Source organism: Melospiza melodia, chromosome 26 (assembly GCF_035770615.1).
Source record: "Melospiza melodia melodia isolate bMelMel2 chromosome 26, bMelMel2.pri, whole genome shotgun sequence".
Lineage (NCBI taxonomy): Eukaryota > Metazoa > Chordata > Aves > Passeriformes > Passerellidae > Melospiza > Melospiza melodia.
Window position 1 is genome coordinate 3275161 of NC_086219.1, and position 16852 is coordinate 3292012.

Below are 16852 nucleotides of genomic sequence, written 5' to 3' on the forward strand. Positions count from 1 at the left end.
AAACAAAAAAGAAACCCACCATTGTGTACTAATCTGCTACAGCAAGTACAGAGAGGCAAAAAACAGCTTCTGGACACATAAAACTTTTTTTTTAATAAATGGCTAAAAAATAGTGAATGGAATGGAGAACAAGCATTAAGACACAGTTTTTCTGAGCTTGAAAAATTACACTGTTAAAAACAATTTCCCAAAAAGAACATAAATTTCACCTTTATTTCTAGTTTTAGGAGTGTATATTCCACAGGTAGGAATTGGAAATTGATTGAACTAAAGGTTCTTGCAAGAAGTTTATAAACTAATGCCTTGGAATGGAAGAAGTCAAGAATGTTGTTGTAATTCAATAAAAATACAAAAAAAAAAAAGGTTTCAAAAAGTCTTGAAAACACGCATGTGCAGAGCCACACACCTGCAGAGAGCTCCACACACGAGAAAGGTCCAAAGCTCCTGGCAGAGACAGTGCCTGGCCTGTGGCTCTGCCTTCTGCTGTTTGTGTCCCAAACAGGATCATGGAACCCAGACTGGTTTGTTTGGAAGGAACCTTAAAGCTCATCCCATCCCACCCCAACACCTTCCACTATCCCAGGCTGCTCCAAGCCCTGTCCAGCCTGGCCTTGAACACTTCCAGGGATGGGGCAGCCACAGCTGCTCTGGGGAATCCATTCCAGCCCCTCACCACCCTCAAAGGGAAGAATTCCTTCCATATATCCACTCTAAACATAATCACAGATGCTCCTGTGGTTTTTTGAGCATTAAATCACCTCCCTTGTGGCACTGCTGGGAAGGCACCTGCTTGTGACTACTCCTCCAGGCAGAGGAGAACAGTGGCTGTTCCCTCTCCAAGGGGAGACTTCTCCCTCCTCCCAGCTACTGGTGGTCCTACACCACCCTGCCTGGCCCGAGGAGCATCCCTCTTCTCCCAGGAAAACAGAGCTCTGTGGCCACCTGGATGAAACCACAGAGAATTTCTTGCAGGCTCTGGCTGACACGGCAGGAACCCTGCCCTGCCCCAGCACCAAGGGCTCCTGGTCCAGAAGTGCCTCTGTCTGCTGGGCATTCCCAGTGGGAACACCAAAACCACCATCCAGGCTTCTGCTGAGGCCACTGGGTGGGAGTGGCTGTCACACGAGCTCAGCCTTGACCCCAGGTGGATCAGTGGCACTGCTGTGCAAGTCCACAGCAGATCTGCTCCTCCAGGACTGCTCAGCTGCTGCAGCAACCTGGATGGTCCAGAGGAACTGCTCCTTGGTGACCACGGGGGGCTCCTGGCCTGTGGGACAGGAACAAAGCACTGGATGAAACCTGTGGTCCCCTGTGAGCACAGATCCCACCACAGCACTGGGGCCACAGGACTTAAAACATTTCAATGCAGCCACAACAACTGAAATGCTGCTGAATAAAAATAGCTTGGACTAGATGGTCTTCAAAGCCTCTTTGTACCCAAGCCACTCCATGATTCTGTGATTTTTATCCCTTCTGGGCAGCCAGGACTCTGGCTGAGGATCTCTTGGCTGTCACAAACAGCAGTAAGGTCCAAGGCAGTTTCCCCTCCCAACTCTCGTTTCTTCCCAGCACAGCGTTTCAGATCATCATTCCCCACCCACCTCCATGACCTGACATGGTGCATCCCCTAACAAAGCCAACCCAAAGCCATCCATTTAAGCCTTGTCCCACCTTTCAGGGTTCTCAGGAAGTGCCTGAAGAGCTCCCTGTAGGCATCTCTGTAGCGCTCAGCTTGGGTCTGGGGACAGATGGACACAGAAGTCCCATGCTCTGTGATGCCCAGGGGGTTCTGGTTGTCCACCCTTAAGGTCCCCTGAGACCCATGAACCTGAGGAAAGGAGCAAAACGGGGAAGAAAGAACATTTTGAAGTTATCACACTTTCAATCTCACACAGATTATCACCAGAGAAGCCCTGGTTTGTAAAACCAAGACAAAAGTAGGTTCTGAAATGAGGAATCACACCTGCCCCAGTCCTGGTATGGCTCAGACACAACAAGAACACCATGGATCTGCTGTAGTACAGTGGCTTTCACTTGTGTGATCAAAGCAAAGCCCCTTTTACAAGTGCCTAACAGAAATTCCTCCCCAAGACCAGCCCCCCATAGCTGTAATTATTCATTACTGTAGGAATTTTCATTTTTCTTCCCCTTTCACATGCAGGACTCCTGCTACACAGGAAAGGACAAAGGAAATCTGCACAATTTCAGCCTCTTGAGAGATGACACCAGTCCTTGCACTGGTATGATTCATGCAGCTCTTAACAGCACATAATGCATGGGACAGAGAGAAAATTTGGGTGAGAAAAAGGAAGGTGGATTGTAGATTGAAAAAGGACAAGAAGCCACTGCTGCTGAGGCAATAGGCAAACAAACATGTGGCGCTTAAAGCTCTGCTCTGGGTGACAAGGTGTTGGATTTGATGGTCCTGGAGGTCTTTCCCAACCTCAGTGATTCTGTAACAGAGGGGTTTTGGGAAATGTGCTGCAGGCACACTCAGGAGTCAAAACAGACTTGACTGAGCAGCAGGACCCCACCTCCAGCCGCTGGTCACAGCTCCTGGTGCAGTGCTGGCTGACGTCCAGGGTGACAATGGCTCCGCTGGGGAACTTCATGCTGATGGTGACCGTGTCCACATCCCTCAGGCAGCCCATGTCTGGGGACAAAACAGGCCTGGCTCACCCCAGGAACAGCAAACCAGCAAGTTCTACAGCTACAAACTGCTGTTCTTCCTTGGGGAGGTGACACTGGCTTTGTGACAGCTTCCCACAGCACCCCAGCTGCTTCAGCAGCATTCCTGATGGAACACAGGCAGTTCTGCAGGAACACACAGCCCCAGGCCCAACTCCACCCTCCCAGCCTGCAGCTCTCTAATGAGGGCACCCACCTCTGCTTCCAGGATCAGGCAACTTCCAGCACGTTGCTGGGGCAAGGCAGAGGGTACAGAACCCTCCTGGAGGGCTCTTGTTTGCTGCATTTCAATGTGTGCCATGGAAAAGAGCATTGCATCCTGCCCCTCCTCACCCCAGCCAGCCAAGCTTGGCAGCTGCTGCAATTTCCTTAATTAAAACTCTGCATTTCCATTTCAAAAGTGGCAGCTTCCACCTTTTATGGTTGGTTTAAATGAGTGTGGTAACCCAGAGCGAGCATATCAGCCCACCATGACCCAGAGCAAACACACAGCTTTGTGCTGGGATCCACAGGGAAGGGCCAGAGAAAGCAGAGAATGAACATTTCATTGACATTTTTGTGAGCTCAAACCTTAGCTCAGTTATTTTCTGCACTCCGCTTCCAAACCTGGTGTCCTGCAGAGTCATGTTCAATGGTAACTCCACTGCAACTGCTTCACCTCAGCAGGAGATTCACCAGATTCAGAGATCTTCATCAAATACCCCCAGGAACCTCCCTTACATTCCACCAGCCTGTTTATTCAGCTGCTCCATAATGGAACAATTGCCATGGCTATAATGCTCTCGTTCCTTCTTTCTTTCTAGTTTTAACCCTGAACTCCAGAGGTACCCAATAAACCATCAAAAGACTCATTCTTACCTGCACAGAAGGCATGGCCCAGGGAAAATATTGTATCTGGCACACTCTCTCCCAACAGCAAACTGGTAATATCTATGTCATGCACGGCAGCATTGTAAAAAATTCCACCTGGAAGAACCAAAACTGGGCATTAATGTCTCCATATTGAAACCCACAGCCATTTCTGAATTGCACAGAGATGGTATAAAAAGCCCCCCACAGTGAAGAAACTAATAAAGGGACAAAAAAAAATACAGAGAAATTAAGTTTGGTAAAGAAAACACTCCTCAAAAAACGCTCCTCCCCATGGATCAATCTTAAGGCTATACAAATTCAGGGGAATTCCCACAGAACACAGAGGCATTTCCAGGACAGTTTTCAGATCAACCTGATCTGGTTATGGTGTCTCTGCCCAAGCCAGGGGGTGGAACAGATGAGCTTAAATGTCCTTTCCCACCCAAGCCATTCCATGACTCTGAGTGAAGGGAGCTGCTGGGTACCTGAGGCTTTCAGCAGGCTCAGAGAGGCTGCAGGATAGAGGCTGCTGATGGTTGATATCCTGTGGATGCTGCCCAGGGCCTGGCTGTCCCGAACCTTCTTGTACAGGAACTGCAGGGCTGGGTCAAAGCGCCTTCCAAGGGAAACAAGGATGAGGCTGTTAGGAAAATTAACCCACAAACATCAGAGGTTTGTGTCCAAAAAGGAGACTGAGGAGTCCTTTTTGGCTTTATTTGAATAAAGGCAGAGGCCATAGGGCATTCCCCTGGGATCTCTCCAATTTTTGGAGGACCCAGCCTCCTTTTTATCCCAATTTCCTGGCCATATTTCCCTTCTCTTTCCCCATTAACTGAGGTACTTGAGAGGTTCAGACTTCCTGATACACCTGATCCCAAAGATTTCCCTCCAATGTACAACTCTCCCTTTTCATTTTTAATTCTTATGGAATTTTTCTTCCCCATTGTTTCTTTCATCTTTCAATGTCTAAATTAATTTATCAGCAAACCTAAAGTTTATTTGTAAAAGCAAGTATCTTTTTCCATTCATCAATCAGTGGAAGCCTTCCCATTGTTTCTTTTCTCTCCCAGTGCTGGTTTTATCTACCAGCAGACCCACAGCTTGTTTGTAAAGACAAATCCACTGTTCCTCTCAAGGTGAAACCAAGCTGATTTGAGGACCAAGTCAGGAAAGTGCTGACTTGGAATCAGTGCTGCTTCCAGACATGGGATTTTATAAAGAATAAATCACAGGAAAACCATTGGTCTTACTTGTAGAACCCACACACGAGTGGCCTCCCACACCTGTCGGCCTCATCAAAACAGGCTTCTGCTGTCTGTCTGTCCAAGCTGGGCAGCCCCTCACAGAACACACCTTTACCTGTGCAAAACAGGACACACACAGGGCTCAGGGGAGACACAGCTGCACAAAACACCTTGATCTTGCAGTAACAGCTCATTACATTTCTGGTTTTGGTGGCATTTACCCGCTTCTGCCTGCCCGCTGTGGTTTCAGCTGTCCCAGGAGTGGGACTGCCCAGTCATACTGGGACCAGCACAGCACAAACCCCACTGGTGTCCAGCCATTAACATCAGCAGGGATCTCAATCACTTTAATTACACAATTTGAGAGCCTGCACAGCTCCAGGGCTGCTGCTGAAACACAAACACACTCACAAGTGCACACCAATGGGCACAGGGAAAAGCTGAATGTGCAGCTGCTCCTCTCACCTGCTCGTAAGGCATCTCTTACCATCTCAGGGGCTTTGTCAGGTGGGGAACAAATAATGGCTCCAGAAACTCTGCAGGAAACAAGAGACATCTTCAGTAAGAACAAGGTTTTCACTAGATCAAAAAATGCTCAAAAGTTCTATTTGGTTACAGTTAAAAAAAACGAAAACCCCATTGCTCTGGAAGAGCCAGCTGGGTTATAGAAGGAACTCAGTGCCTGCTTCAAGGATGAAATATAGTGACACACATAGGTTAAAATCACAAGTGGCACAAAGGAATTGCACTACTTTTCCTGCATCTTCTAGGAGAAAATCTTTTAAAGGTTTCCTTTACAAGGGATTTAAATTCGAAGTATTTATGTGGTAGAGCTGCTGATCAATGCATTTTAGCTTCCTGTGATTCTTTACTTTCTAGTATCAAATCTGCCTTTCCTAAAAGCTCTGCCTTTTGCTCCTGCAATATTTTAGACCTGACAGCAACAGCACTTTACTGATGTTACAGTTGTTCAGTTCAACTGGAAAGCAAAACGCCATAACCCTCCCACAATTTACACCAACCCTTGCTTATCTCAGAGCTCCAAGAGCCACCAGACTCAGCCGACTGCTCTGAGGCAGGGAAACTGGCAGGCAGCAGGGAAGGTGCCATTTATTATTGTTCTGTGGGACTGGAGGAAATTTTTTTTTTTTAATTTCTTAACAAAACAAGAAGAGGGGAAGGCAAGGCTTGTATGGAATCTCCCCACCCTGAGAAGAGCCACATCCAGGAGCTGGTGGCCAGAGGCACAGTCTGGGGCTGCTACAGAGTTTCCCAGAGGGGAAGGCAAGGCTTGCATGGAACTCCCTGCCCTGGTCAGTACCGTGGATCACCGAGTGCGATGGCGGCCTCCTGCTGCCGCAGCACCCTGGTGCCAGCCGGGACCTTGGCACCAAAGGCTCGTTCCACCTCCTCCAGCTGATCCTCCACCACGTAGAGCAGGCAGCAGCCAGCTTCTTCCAGCAGGGTTTGCAACAAGGCTGTGCTCACAAGCCCTGCGCCGAAGAGCACGAGGCCGACGCCGCTGCAACCGTGACATGAGGAGGGTGTCAGGCTGTTGGAGGCATCAGGCGTGGGCCCACTTTGGCCAAGAGGTGCAATCCTGGGGTAGGAGGTGGCCAGCGGTGAGGGGTAGCTGGTAGAGGTGGAGGGTGTTGGGTCATCTGTGTGTGTGGCAGGGATGGGGTGGTGGGGAAGCAGGAGTTTGTTGTAGGATGGTGGAGAGGGGATCATGCTGTAGCCAGTGCTGGATCCAGTGGTGATGAGGAAGGACGGATGGGAGAGCAGGGAGGGCACGTTGAGTGGCAGGGGCAGGCTCAGGCTCAGGCTGGAGTCGGGATCTGCAGAGCTGAGGAGAGAGATATCAGAGGATCAGAGAATATCCTGAGCTGAAGGGGATCCACAAGGATCATCAAATCCAACTCTTGAGAACACCCCACATAAGAACACCCCAAGAATGCCACTAGATGTTGTCCAAATGCTTCCTGAGTGGGGTCAGGTGAGACAGACATAATTAAAGAATCATTAAGGTTGGACTAGACTTCCAAGATCATCAAGGCAAACCTTTGACTGAACACCTCCTTGTCAATTAAACCACACCACTAAGTGCCACCCACAGCTCCCTCAGGCACTCCTCATAGGACTGACTCCCCAGCTCCATGCCCTTCTCTGGCCACACTCCAGCCCCTTAATGTCTGTTTTGTAGTGAGGAACAGAACTGGGCACGGCACTTGAGAAGCCTCAGCAGTGCCCAGGACAGGGGGGACGGGCACTGGGGACACTGTTCTGGGCTCGGGTGAGACTGAGATGGAACGAGTGAGGCAGGGAAAGACCGGGTGAGCCCGAGCAGGGGCAGTTGGGTGAGACTGAGATGGGGCGGGTGATGCAGGGAACGGCAGGATGAACCTGACCAGGGGTCGGTAGGGTGAGGCTGAAATGGAGCGAGTGAGGCAGGGAAAAGCCGGGTGAGCCCGAGCAGGGGTCGGTCGGGTGAGGCTGAATGAGGCAGGGAAAGGCCGGGTGAGCCCGAGCAGGGGTCGGTCGGGTGAGGCTGAATGAGGCAGGGAAAAGCCGGGTGAGCCCGAGCAGGGGTCGGTCGGGTGAAGCTGAATGAGGCAGGGAAAGGCCGGGTGCCCCCGAGCAGGGGTCGGTCGGGTGAGGCTGAATGAGGCAGGGAAAGGCCGGGTGACCCCGAGCAGCGCTGTGTCCCTCACCGGAGCCCCGGGGCGCGCAGCCCCAGCTGCCGGAGCAGGCGGCGGTTGCGGCAGTGGCGGCCCGAGCTGAGGTGCTCCAGGATGCGGTCGCGGCGCACCCTCAGCGGCAGCTGGCACGGCGTGCACAACAGCGTCTCCACGGCGCCCGCCGGGCCCGGGCCCGGCCCCGCCGGCTCCCGCCGCACCGACAGCTCCGAGAACTCGGCCGCGTAGTCGTGCAGCGTCTTCCTCCTCCGCCCCATGGCCCCGCTGACTCGGAAGCGGAAGGCCCGCCCGCCTCACGCCGTTGCCCGGCAGCGGCCCCGCTCCGAGCCCCGAGGAGACGGGAGAGACTCCGGGAGAGACCCCAGCCCAGTCCCAGCCGCGGGCGATGGAAGCCGATGACTCGCAGGAACCAGAGCTCGCCGAAACCATGGGACAGCTCCAGCAGGAGCTGCGGAAAGCCAAGGATGACCACAAGATGGCCATAGGTACCGCGGAAGGTGCCCAGAGCACGCCTTTACCTGCCTAGGTTTCCTTCAGTTCGGCTCCTTTCACCTTGGAAATATTACAGGGTATCGCTCACAGGCTGAAAAGCCGCTTGTTTTGAGAACACTTTATTTCTGCCCTTGGAAGTGAAGATCATGAGAAAACCCAGCAGAGAAAGCACTGAGCAGAGTAGCAAAGCAGGGCTTGAGATGCCCACTCTGCATGTCCTCAGAGCAGCGCCCACCTCAAAGCTGGGTTGTTTAATACACAAGGAACCACAGAATGGTTTGGGCTGGAGGAACCTTAAAAATCACCCAGTCTCATCCCTGCCATGGGCAGGGACACCTTCCACTATCCCAGGGTGCTCCAAGTCCTGTCCAACCTGCCCTTGGACACTGCCACGGATGGGGCAGCCACAGCTTCTCTGGAAAACCTGTGCCAGGCCTAACCACCCTCACAGGGAAGAATTTTTTCTGTATATCCACTCTAACCCTGTTCTCTATTAGTGTGAAGCCATTCCCTCTTGTCCTGTCACTTCAGCACCTTGCAAACACTCTCTTCCTTGTCAGCTCCTTGTGGTACTGGATGGCCACAATTAGTCACCCTGAAGTGAAACCACCTTTTCTTCTCCAGGCTGTACAAACCCACAAACCACATTATCACCCAGAATTACTGTGGCTGCAGCATTAATGTGACCCAAGTCTGGTCCCAGACTGTTCCCACAGTGGCTTTGCTTATGCTCACCTGAAAAAAGCAGCCACGGAGCGTTCAGCAGGGATTTGCTTTGCTAACAGAGTACTCTCCCACTTCACAGGTGCCATCTCTTCCTTGCAAAGACAGATGGAGATCCAAGAATCTGAGCTTCGGAGAATCAGATCTGAAAAGGAATTGCTCCAGAAGCAGCTCAGAGAGAGAGAAGTCCAGCTCCAAGCTATGTCTGACAAGGTACAGCCCAAGAGCGTGGTGGCCATGGCTAGCAGGAGACGCAGCAGCTGGGAATTTGGGATTTTTGCACCATTCACTCTCTCACAGGCAGGAGGGGAACCTGTAGCTGTGAAACTGAAGAGTAAAATATTCTCCTTCCAGTTTTGCAGCCTGACAGAAGAACAGAGGCAGGAAGAAGCGGTGGTGGCGATGGTGGAGGAGAACCAAAACCTTCAACAGGTGAATTTGAGCAAAGCCTCTAGAGAAAAGTCTGGTGTTTGCTGCTTCACTGGGCTGGTTTTAGGGCTGGTGGCATTTGGCATATAAAACCCCCACTCAATCCAAGTACTTTTAGAGAAAACGCCAAATAATACGAGTTATCAGTACTGGTGACATAGTCAGTCCAGAGATTCTGCCCAGGAAACATTTGGACCAAACAGTGGGAAAATGAGGCCAAACCTGCTCACTTTCTTCTCCCCAGTGACAGCTGGATTCCTGTATCTGCTCAGGTTGTCACAGAACAGGAATTCCAGCTGGCTGAGCAGAACAAGCTCATCAGTGAGCTACAGGGGACAATCAGCCAGCTGCAGGCTGAGGCTGTGAGCACCCGCCTCCACCTCCTGCAGCAGAAACAGGCCCAGAGGGAGACCCAGAGCCAGCTTGAGGCACTGCAGCACACAGAGCTGCAAACCAGAGTGGCACTGGAGCTCATCAGCAGCAAGGTAAGCGTGGCCTCTTTCACCTCAGAGCCCTGTCTCCCTCTTGGGAATCTCAATCCATTTGCTCCCTTGCTGTGGAGCAGGCAGCTCTTGTGCCACTTAAAAACAAAAGAGACCTCAAATACCAGAAAGTCTTGAGAAAGGTGAGTTCAGGTCAGATTTCTAACATCCTTCCAGACCCAAGGTAACAAGAAGCACCCCAAAGTCATCTCCTGCAGGCAGATGTGCCACGGAAAGAGCCTTGGCCCACCTAGACCCACATGGTTACCACAGCACTTTCAATGAAGCCCAAACTGCCTGTAATTTCACATAAACACTTCACAGTCTCTGTAGATCAGTGCAAACGCCAAGGAATTGCACATAAAGCCTGAACACACCTGCTCTCCTCTTTTACCCAAAGTTTGAAAGGTACAGAAACAAAATCATCCAGGCTACGTTCAGCGTGGAGGGCATCCAGGACCCCCAGGGCGAGCTCACGGATGATGAGGTGCTGGAGGCAATGCAGGTATGTGGCTCTTGCAGACAGCTTCCAGCAGCCAGGAGGGGACTGCTGAGGTAAGAGGACACTTTGCAGTGCTGCTCCCAGCCTTCCCACCTCTTCACACATGGCTGGTTTTCAGAAAATCTTCAACGAGAGGACGGAGTTCCAGCAGATGCTGAAGAACAAGGGCAGCAGGACATCCCTGCTCAGCAGTGACAGCAGCACAGCATCACCAGCAAGGAGAAGGAAATCCTCCAGGATGGAAAAGCTCTGATGGCTGGGTCAGAACCCACCACCAGCGCAGGCTCTGGGGTCTCAGCTCCGAGCTGGTGCCTTACAACAGATTAAACTCATTTTACTGACACCAAGTTCTGTGGGAGTATCTGATTCAATTGTTTCAGCCATGTTAAAGCCATGCTTTAAATGGTTAAAGCAAATTTCTGACACCTCTTCAATTTGATTATGTTCAAGATATAACTCCTGTAAGTTCATTGGGAAGAAAATTTGTGAAATCAGAATGGGCTGAGTTTTCCCATTGCAAATTCCAAGTGCAGCAATTACCTGTCCCCTGTATTCCCTGGTTTATGTTAATTCTGAATCAGAGCACAAGTCACTGGAAGTCCTTGGTCTGTAGTTACACTTGACTTCCCAGAGAAGCCTGAAGCACAAGGCTGGCTTGGCTACAAGCAGCTGGGCAGTGTATAATTCCCATTTTTGCCTTGGGAAGTTTCTAAGTGACCTGACTGAACATCCCCCAGTGCCAAAACGAGGGACAGTGCCAGGGCTGCAAAAGCTGCTTTATTTTTCCATTCCATGTGCAAGTCCCAACATGGGGATGCATTTGACATAGTAGCAGTTCAGTTGGAGCTCTGAGATGTCAATTTACCAGAAAAGAGTCAGTCTGGGGGCCACCTTGGCTTAGGGAGAGGTGTGAGTGCACACTAGTGCTCACCCACACATACAGAGACTGCCAAACAAGAACTGCTCCAACTGCCTGTATTTTGGAAGTGCTCACCCACAGTAACTCTCTGGGCACACACAAGGTCACCACAATTCCCACAGGGATGGAGGATGGCCCTGAAATGCACTGGGACACACAAACCCTGCAGGTGACTCAACAAATCCCTTAAAAATGGAAGCTGTGCTCATGCCTGAACACAAAAACTGTCACTTTAAAATGCATCCCTCAAGTTCTGACAACAACTAAATGTTCACAGCTACTCCAGATAAAATTCTGCAGAACAAGATGTCAGCAAAGTGCTCTGGCATTGTGGCTCCAGGTTGTACCCAGCAGAGGACCTCAGTTCCACACTGTCAATTACTGCATTTCTCTGCTGCCATAATAATGATCCAGATGAAACACCAGGAGGACAAAGTGATCTTGCAGAAAAATGTGACTGTGCTTGTTTTAAACGTTGTAATGATCTTCTCTACTGCATTCTGACATCCAACAGCTTCTCTGCCTTCAGTCCATGCTTGAAGATGCTGCTCTTTTGCACAGGTGATCTCTGTTAAGGATGAAAATCCCAATTCTCCTTGCTGTAGCTCACCATACTCTGAAGCCATTGCTTTCCCAGCAGGATGCTCCACATCTTTTCTTTAAAAACCCAAACCATCTCACTGTGCACCAGTTATGTTGTTGAATATACGTAAAAAAACCCAAATAAAGGCAATGGAATCCTCTCTCAGCTCAGGCAGCTGCTAACGGATCACAGTCAGCAGAGAGGCCACTGTGGCCAGGTCAGTTTTGGAAGGATAAAGTACTTTCAAGTTCCCATCCATGTCCACCACTCGCACCTGCTCCACCACCAAGGGCAGGTTCAAATTCCCTGGTCCACAGAGAGCATCCGATTCCATATCTGAGCCAGAGCCTTCCTTGTTCTCCAAGGCAGATCTGTTCAGCTCTGCAATTTTCTGTTAAAAGCAAAGTACAGAGAACAACATCAATTCTGTGGCAGGGAACGAAGAGAGGGAGTAACAATACTACAAAAATACAAATCAACTTCTGCGTTCTTCTCAATGCATGTGAGCAATGACACATTTGGCAGGAGCCCCCCCCCCAAGAACAGAAGAATATTTTCCTGAACTCCCTACCAGGATAAGGGTGTCCATGACATCTTTGCAGATCTGTAAACTGGTATCACTCGTCACTTCCAGAAACAGGTCCCGGGTCTCTTTTCTAATCTGTAAGAGTTTCAGAGATGAAGCAAGTCAGGAGTCAGAGCAGCTCACCCACAGCCCCCTGGACACATCCCAGTGCACAGAGTGAAGGCTTTCACCCTGTTTAATCAGGGGCAAAGCTCTGCTGTTCTTTACAAATAAAAAACCATATTATTGCCCGTAGGCTGGTGTTTTGGAACAGATTTAAAGAGATAAAACTATAACTCCCAGATCCCTCTCAGTCTGAGAGTGGAGCCCATATAAACTGTAAGAGATTGTACTTGGACTACAAACACAAGTTTCACAGAACTGTGTATGCCTTTGACTTAAACATCTCTCAACAGAAAGAAACACTGCTTAGTTATTAATGTATTTCCATGAATGGGAAGTACCTTTGTTTTCTCACTGTTGGTTATTGGTGGGAAGGAAATCACAGCACCTTCGGCATCCACCAGGCACGGGTAGCTGTCTTTGCCATCCAGCAGCTGCAGGTACCTGCCACGAGAAACAAAGCAGCAAGAAGTGAGTGACTGAGAGAGCAGCTGGACACAAGGGCAGGAAACAGTGACAAAAAGGAATCGGTGTGTGATCTCAGCACTGCTTTACAGCCCATTTGCTACTACATCAAGTTTACCTCATCTCTGATGCCCCCAGCTCACAGCATGTGCACCACACACCCTTCAACCCTCTCTGCTTCCCTTCTATCTGCTGGTCTGAACACATCTGTCACATCCCCAGTGCAGTCACCTAAACGTATGTGGGGAAAACCACAACAAGGCACTGACCTGTGCAGCCCAGAGACGTTCTGACGCTTCTTCTGCTTCCGCTGCTCCTCAGCCTCCAGCTGCAGCTGCCGGAGAAGATCCTTGGCCTTGATCTCCTTCCGACCCAGGGGCGTGATCTGCACCACACAGGAAAACAAAATATTTTTGTCGCAGACAACTTTTATGAAAAATCCTTTCTTCAGGATTTTTCCTCCTGAGAAGCTGAGAGGCCTCAGGAACAAAATGTAAACATTGATTATCTGCTGCTGTGGAATGCAACAGGCGGATCTGTGATTGGTCTCATGTGCTTGTTTCTAATTAATGGCCAGTCACAGTCAGCTGGCTCAGACTCTCTGTCCAAGACAGCTGCCTTTGTTATCATTCTTTGCTATTCTATTCTTAGCTAGCCTTCTGATGAAACCTTCTATTCTTTTAGTATAGTTTTAATGAAATATATAAAATAAAATGACAAATCAAGCCTTCTGAAACATGGAGTCAGATCCTCGTCTCTTCCCTCATCCAAGAACCCCTGTGAACACTATCACACATTTTAACTGAATTTCACTCAAACACCAGGGTTACAACACTCCCCTGTAAGCAAGTCAATAATTAAACAATATTCCTGCATGTTGTCATGCCTTTTTCAGCATGGAAATAATTTCCATTTCACATGGATTGCTGTAACACCCACTTGAAAAACAGGCTCAGTCACTAGTACTAAACCAGGCACCTGGTACAGCAGGACAGCAAGGAAATCAGTACAACATCTAAAGTTCCTGGAGTTTGTTTTCTAGGTTCTAGGGGATAAGAAAACATCCTTAAGCCCTACCTTGAGCTCGTCAGGAGGCTGAACATCATATGTCAGAGGAGCTTTGACCAGCTGCAAGTCGTGGGTGGCAATGGTGGCCACTGTGCGCTTCTCACAGATGTCCTCGTGCAGCTTGGTCTGAAACATAAAGGATGCCATCAAAATAGATCAAAAACTCAATGTGATTTATCCCTCCTATGGGCAGATTCTTCTGTATTCAATGCTGGCAGCACTACCAGCCAGGTGACTACAACAGAGCCCTTCCCTTCGCCTGGATCTCCGTTACAGCCCAAATGCAAGGGTAGCAAAGCCTGACAACATGGGACATGTTTTTCTACAGGGAAACCAAATTTTAAGTCAGAAAGCAATTCCAAATACTCAAGCCTTGTAACCTGAAAGCAGCTGCCACCTGCCACCTAAGGGACAGGTGAGCAGCAGGCCCAGGGACAGGTCTGTGAGCAGGATACCTCAGTCAGGAAGCTGGGTGTGTAACATGGTATTAACAGATCAGGGACGCTGGAGCCAATCCAGGGGATCTCTCCACATGGACACAGGGTTATTTTTAGCTTTTAACAGGTTCCACAGCACTAACAAGCTGCTGTTACAGTCACAACACAAAAGTGAGTGTGTCCATTGCCCTCACAGCAATACCTGAGCTCTGGTGGGTCCTTCCCAAAAACCAGTTCTGCTGATTTCAGACTGACTGGGCATGTGCTGCTGGCAGGGACAGCTCACCCTGTACCCTCACAGCTGCTGGGTGAGGAGCTCACCTTAAGTTTCCAAATTCATCTGCTGGAAGAGGCCTAGAACAGTCTATTTCCAACTCTGCCAGCAATATTCCCATTCCAAATGAGTACCATGAGGCTGCAGCTGTTACCTGCATGGTCAGGAACCTCTTGAGAGCATTGCCCGGCTTTAAGTTCACTCCTTTCAGCACACAGCACACGATGAAGGCTCGCACATCCTTGACACCCGGGCTCACTTTGACCACCAAAGGCGCTGGGTTCTCAGAGACGTGCAGAACCTTCACCAGCAGCTTGCTCGCCTCTTCCACCTCATCCTGCTCCCCATCCCCGCCGTCCTTCTTCTGCTGCTTCTCCCTCTTCTTCTTCCTGACGTCCTCTCTGCCAGTCTCAGCCTTCCCCTTCCCACGTCCCCCGGCCCTTAGGTACTCCAGAATGGCCTTGGTCTGGCACCCATTGACCATCTTCTCCAGCCGCTTGTCCCTCAGCTGGTTGCCCTTGAAGTTGGCCTCCTTCAGGCGGGGGCAGTCGGCCAGCGCGGCAGGCAGCTCCCGCAGCTGGTTGTTGGCCACGTCCAGGCTCTGCAGGAGACAGAGAAGGGTGTGGGGTGCGCGATGGGGACACTCTGGAGGAGACAGAGATGGGTCAGGAGTGCGTGATGGGGATGCTCTGGAGACAGAGATAGATAAGGGGTGCACGATGGGGACGCTCTGGAGGGGACAGAGATGGGACGGTCAGGACTGCATGATGGGGACCCTCTGGAGGAGACAGAGGTGGGTCAGGGGTGTGCGATAGGGATGCTCTGGAGGAGACAGAGATGGGACGGTCAGGGGTGCCCCATGGGGACGCTCTGGAGGAGACAGAGATGGGGTGGCCAGGGCTGCCCCATGGGGACGCTCTGGACAAGACAGAGATGGGACAGGCAGGGGTGCTCCATGGGGACGCTCTGGAGGAGACAGAGATGGGACAGTCAGGGGGGCGCGATGGGGACGCTCTGGAGGACACAAAGATGGGGCGGTCAGGGCTGCCCCACGGGGACCCGTGCGGGGCGCGGGCTCGGCTCCCACCTTGAGCGCCGGCAGCGCCGCGATGTCCGCGCCCAGCTCGGCCACCTCGTTGTCGGCCGCGTCCAGGCGGCTGAGCAGCGGGAAGGGCGCGGGCGGCCCGTCGGGGGCCAGGAGCCCTCCGGGCAGCGCTCGCAGCCGGTTCCCGGACAGCAGCAGCTCCTGCAGCTGCGGGGCCGCGCGGGCGAGCCCCGGGCCCAGCTCCCGCAGCCGGTTCGCGCTCAGGTTGAGGCTGCGCAGCTGCGGGAAGGCCGGGGCCGCGTCCCCCGCGCCGCCGCCCGTCCCTCCGAGCGCGGCGGGCAGCGCCTCCAGCCCGTTCCCGGACAGGTCGAGCAGGCGGAGCGCGGGCAGGGGCCCGCCCAGCCCCTCGCCCAGCCCGGCCGGGCCCAGCGCGTTGCGGCTCAGCACCAGCGTGTGCAGCGCGGGCAGCGCGGCCGCCACGCCCGGGCCGAGCTCCCGCAGCGCCGCGCAGCCGCTCAGCTCCAGCGACTGCAGCAGCGGCAGCGCCAGCAGCGCCTCCGGCAGCCGCCCGCCGCCCGCCGCCACCCGCTCCGCCACCGCCGCGCCCGACAGCGACAGCTCCCGCCGCCGCTCCCGCGCCGCCGCCTCCAGCTCCGGCCACGGCCCCGCCGCCGCCGCCGCCATGGCGCACAGAGCCCGCCCCGAGCCGCCGCCGCCGCCGCCGTGCAAGGGCCGCCCCCGGCTCGGTCCCGCCCGCAGGGAGGGTCCGGCTGCCACCGGAACCCGCGGCGGGAACGCGGCAGCGGGAATGCAGCGGAACGGGATGGGATCACCGCTCCTGGATGCAGTGATACCGTAAACAAGGCAAAATACGGGACCGCGTGCTGCTGAGCCGCGGGTCTGCTCCGGCGGTGCCGCACAGGCCCAGGCGCAGCTTACACAGGTAAAGCTCACACACGTGCAAGTCACACAGGTCCAGGTACAGCTCACACGTGCAGTTCACACAGCTACAACACACACCTGTACAGCTCACAAGTCACACAGGTACAGTGACAGCACACACGTGTACAGATCACACACACAGCACACACTGGTACAGGTCACACAGGTCCAGTTACAACTCACACACGTGTACAGCTCACACACATACAGCACACACTGGTACAAGTCACACAGGTCCAGGTACAGCACACACATGTGCAGCTCACACACACACAGCACACACTGGTACAGGTCACACAGGCAGGGCTCACGCAGGTCCAGGT

General features: G+C 52.1%; 3 protein-coding genes across 3 annotated transcripts; 1 reads left to right on the top strand and 2 right to left on the bottom strand.

The window, feature by feature from the left end:
* Nucleotides 1-67: 67 nt before the first annotated feature.
* LOC134429502 (myo-inositol 2-dehydrogenase-like) lies at nucleotides 68-7737 on the bottom strand. The gene is made up of 9 exons (XM_063176702.1): nucleotides 7496-7737; nucleotides 6106-6630; nucleotides 5250-5320; nucleotides 4791-4899; nucleotides 4026-4180; nucleotides 3547-3654; nucleotides 2535-2653; nucleotides 1672-1828; nucleotides 68-1267 (listed from the first exon to the last, which is right to left on the bottom strand). Exons 1-9 carry the CDS (start codon nucleotides 7735-7737, stop codon nucleotides 1119-1121), a joined length of 1635 nt encoding a protein of 544 aa, XP_063032772.1. The 3' UTR covers nucleotides 68-1118.
* Nucleotides 7738-7776: 39 nt separating this feature from the next.
* CCDC27 (coiled-coil domain containing 27) lies at nucleotides 7777-10455 on the top strand. Its single transcript, XM_063177067.1, has 6 exons — nucleotides 7777-7965; nucleotides 8778-8908; nucleotides 9050-9127; nucleotides 9397-9609; nucleotides 10007-10111; nucleotides 10227-10455. The coding sequence occupies exons 1-6, from the start codon at nucleotides 7866-7868 to the stop codon at nucleotides 10359-10361; spliced, it is 762 nt and encodes a 253-aa protein (XP_063033137.1). The 5' UTR covers nucleotides 7777-7865; the 3' UTR covers nucleotides 10362-10455.
* A 410-nt stretch (nucleotides 10456-10865) lies between these two features.
* Nucleotides 10866-16271, bottom strand: LRRC47 (leucine rich repeat containing 47). Its single transcript, XM_063177066.1, has 7 exons — nucleotides 15630-16271; nucleotides 14697-15143; nucleotides 13841-13957; nucleotides 13033-13148; nucleotides 12640-12742; nucleotides 12182-12271; nucleotides 10866-12001 (listed from the first exon to the last, which is right to left on the bottom strand). Exons 1-7 carry the CDS (start codon nucleotides 16269-16271, stop codon nucleotides 11789-11791), a joined length of 1728 nt encoding a protein of 575 aa, XP_063033136.1. The 3' UTR covers nucleotides 10866-11788.
* Between the last annotated feature and the right edge of the window lie 581 nt (nucleotides 16272-16852).

Bases quoted from the DNA above. Each gene is read 5' to 3' on its own strand.
- CCDC27 (XM_063177067.1), top strand. From the start codon at position 7,866: ATGGAAGCCGATGACTCGCAGGAACCAGAGCTCGCCGAAACCATGGGA. The intron at 8,909-9,049 runs GTACAGCCCAAG...TTCTCCTTCCAG, and splicing joins TCCAAGCTATGTCTGACAAG to TTTTGCAGCCTGACAGAAGA. The intron at 9,128-9,396 runs GTGAATTTGAGC...GTATCTGCTCAG, and splicing joins AGAACCAAAACCTTCAACAG to GTTGTCACAGAACAGGAATT.
- LOC134429502 (XM_063176702.1), bottom strand. From the start codon at position 7,737: ATGGGGCGGAGGAGGAAGACGCTGCACGACTACGCGGCCGAGTTCTCG. The intron at 4,181-4,790 runs GTAAGACCAATG...TTTTCCTAACAG, and splicing joins CTCGTGTGTGGGTTCTACAA to CCTCATCCTTGTTTCCCTTG. The intron at 3,655-4,025 runs GTACCCAGCAGC...TGGTTCTTCCAG, and splicing joins GAGCCTGCTGAAAGCCTCAG to GTGGAATTTTTTACAATGCT.
- LRRC47 (XM_063177066.1), bottom strand. From the start codon at position 16,271: ATGGCGGCGGCGGCGGCGGGGCCGTGGCCGGAGCTGGAGGCGGCGGCG. The intron at 13,958-14,696 runs GTAACAGCTGCA...TTTATGTTTCAG, and splicing joins AGAGGTTCCTGACCATGCAG to ACCAAGCTGCACGAGGACAT. The intron at 12,743-13,032 runs GTCAGTGCCTTG...TTCTCGTGGCAG, and splicing joins AACGTCTCTGGGCTGCACAG to GTACCTGCAGCTGCTGGATG.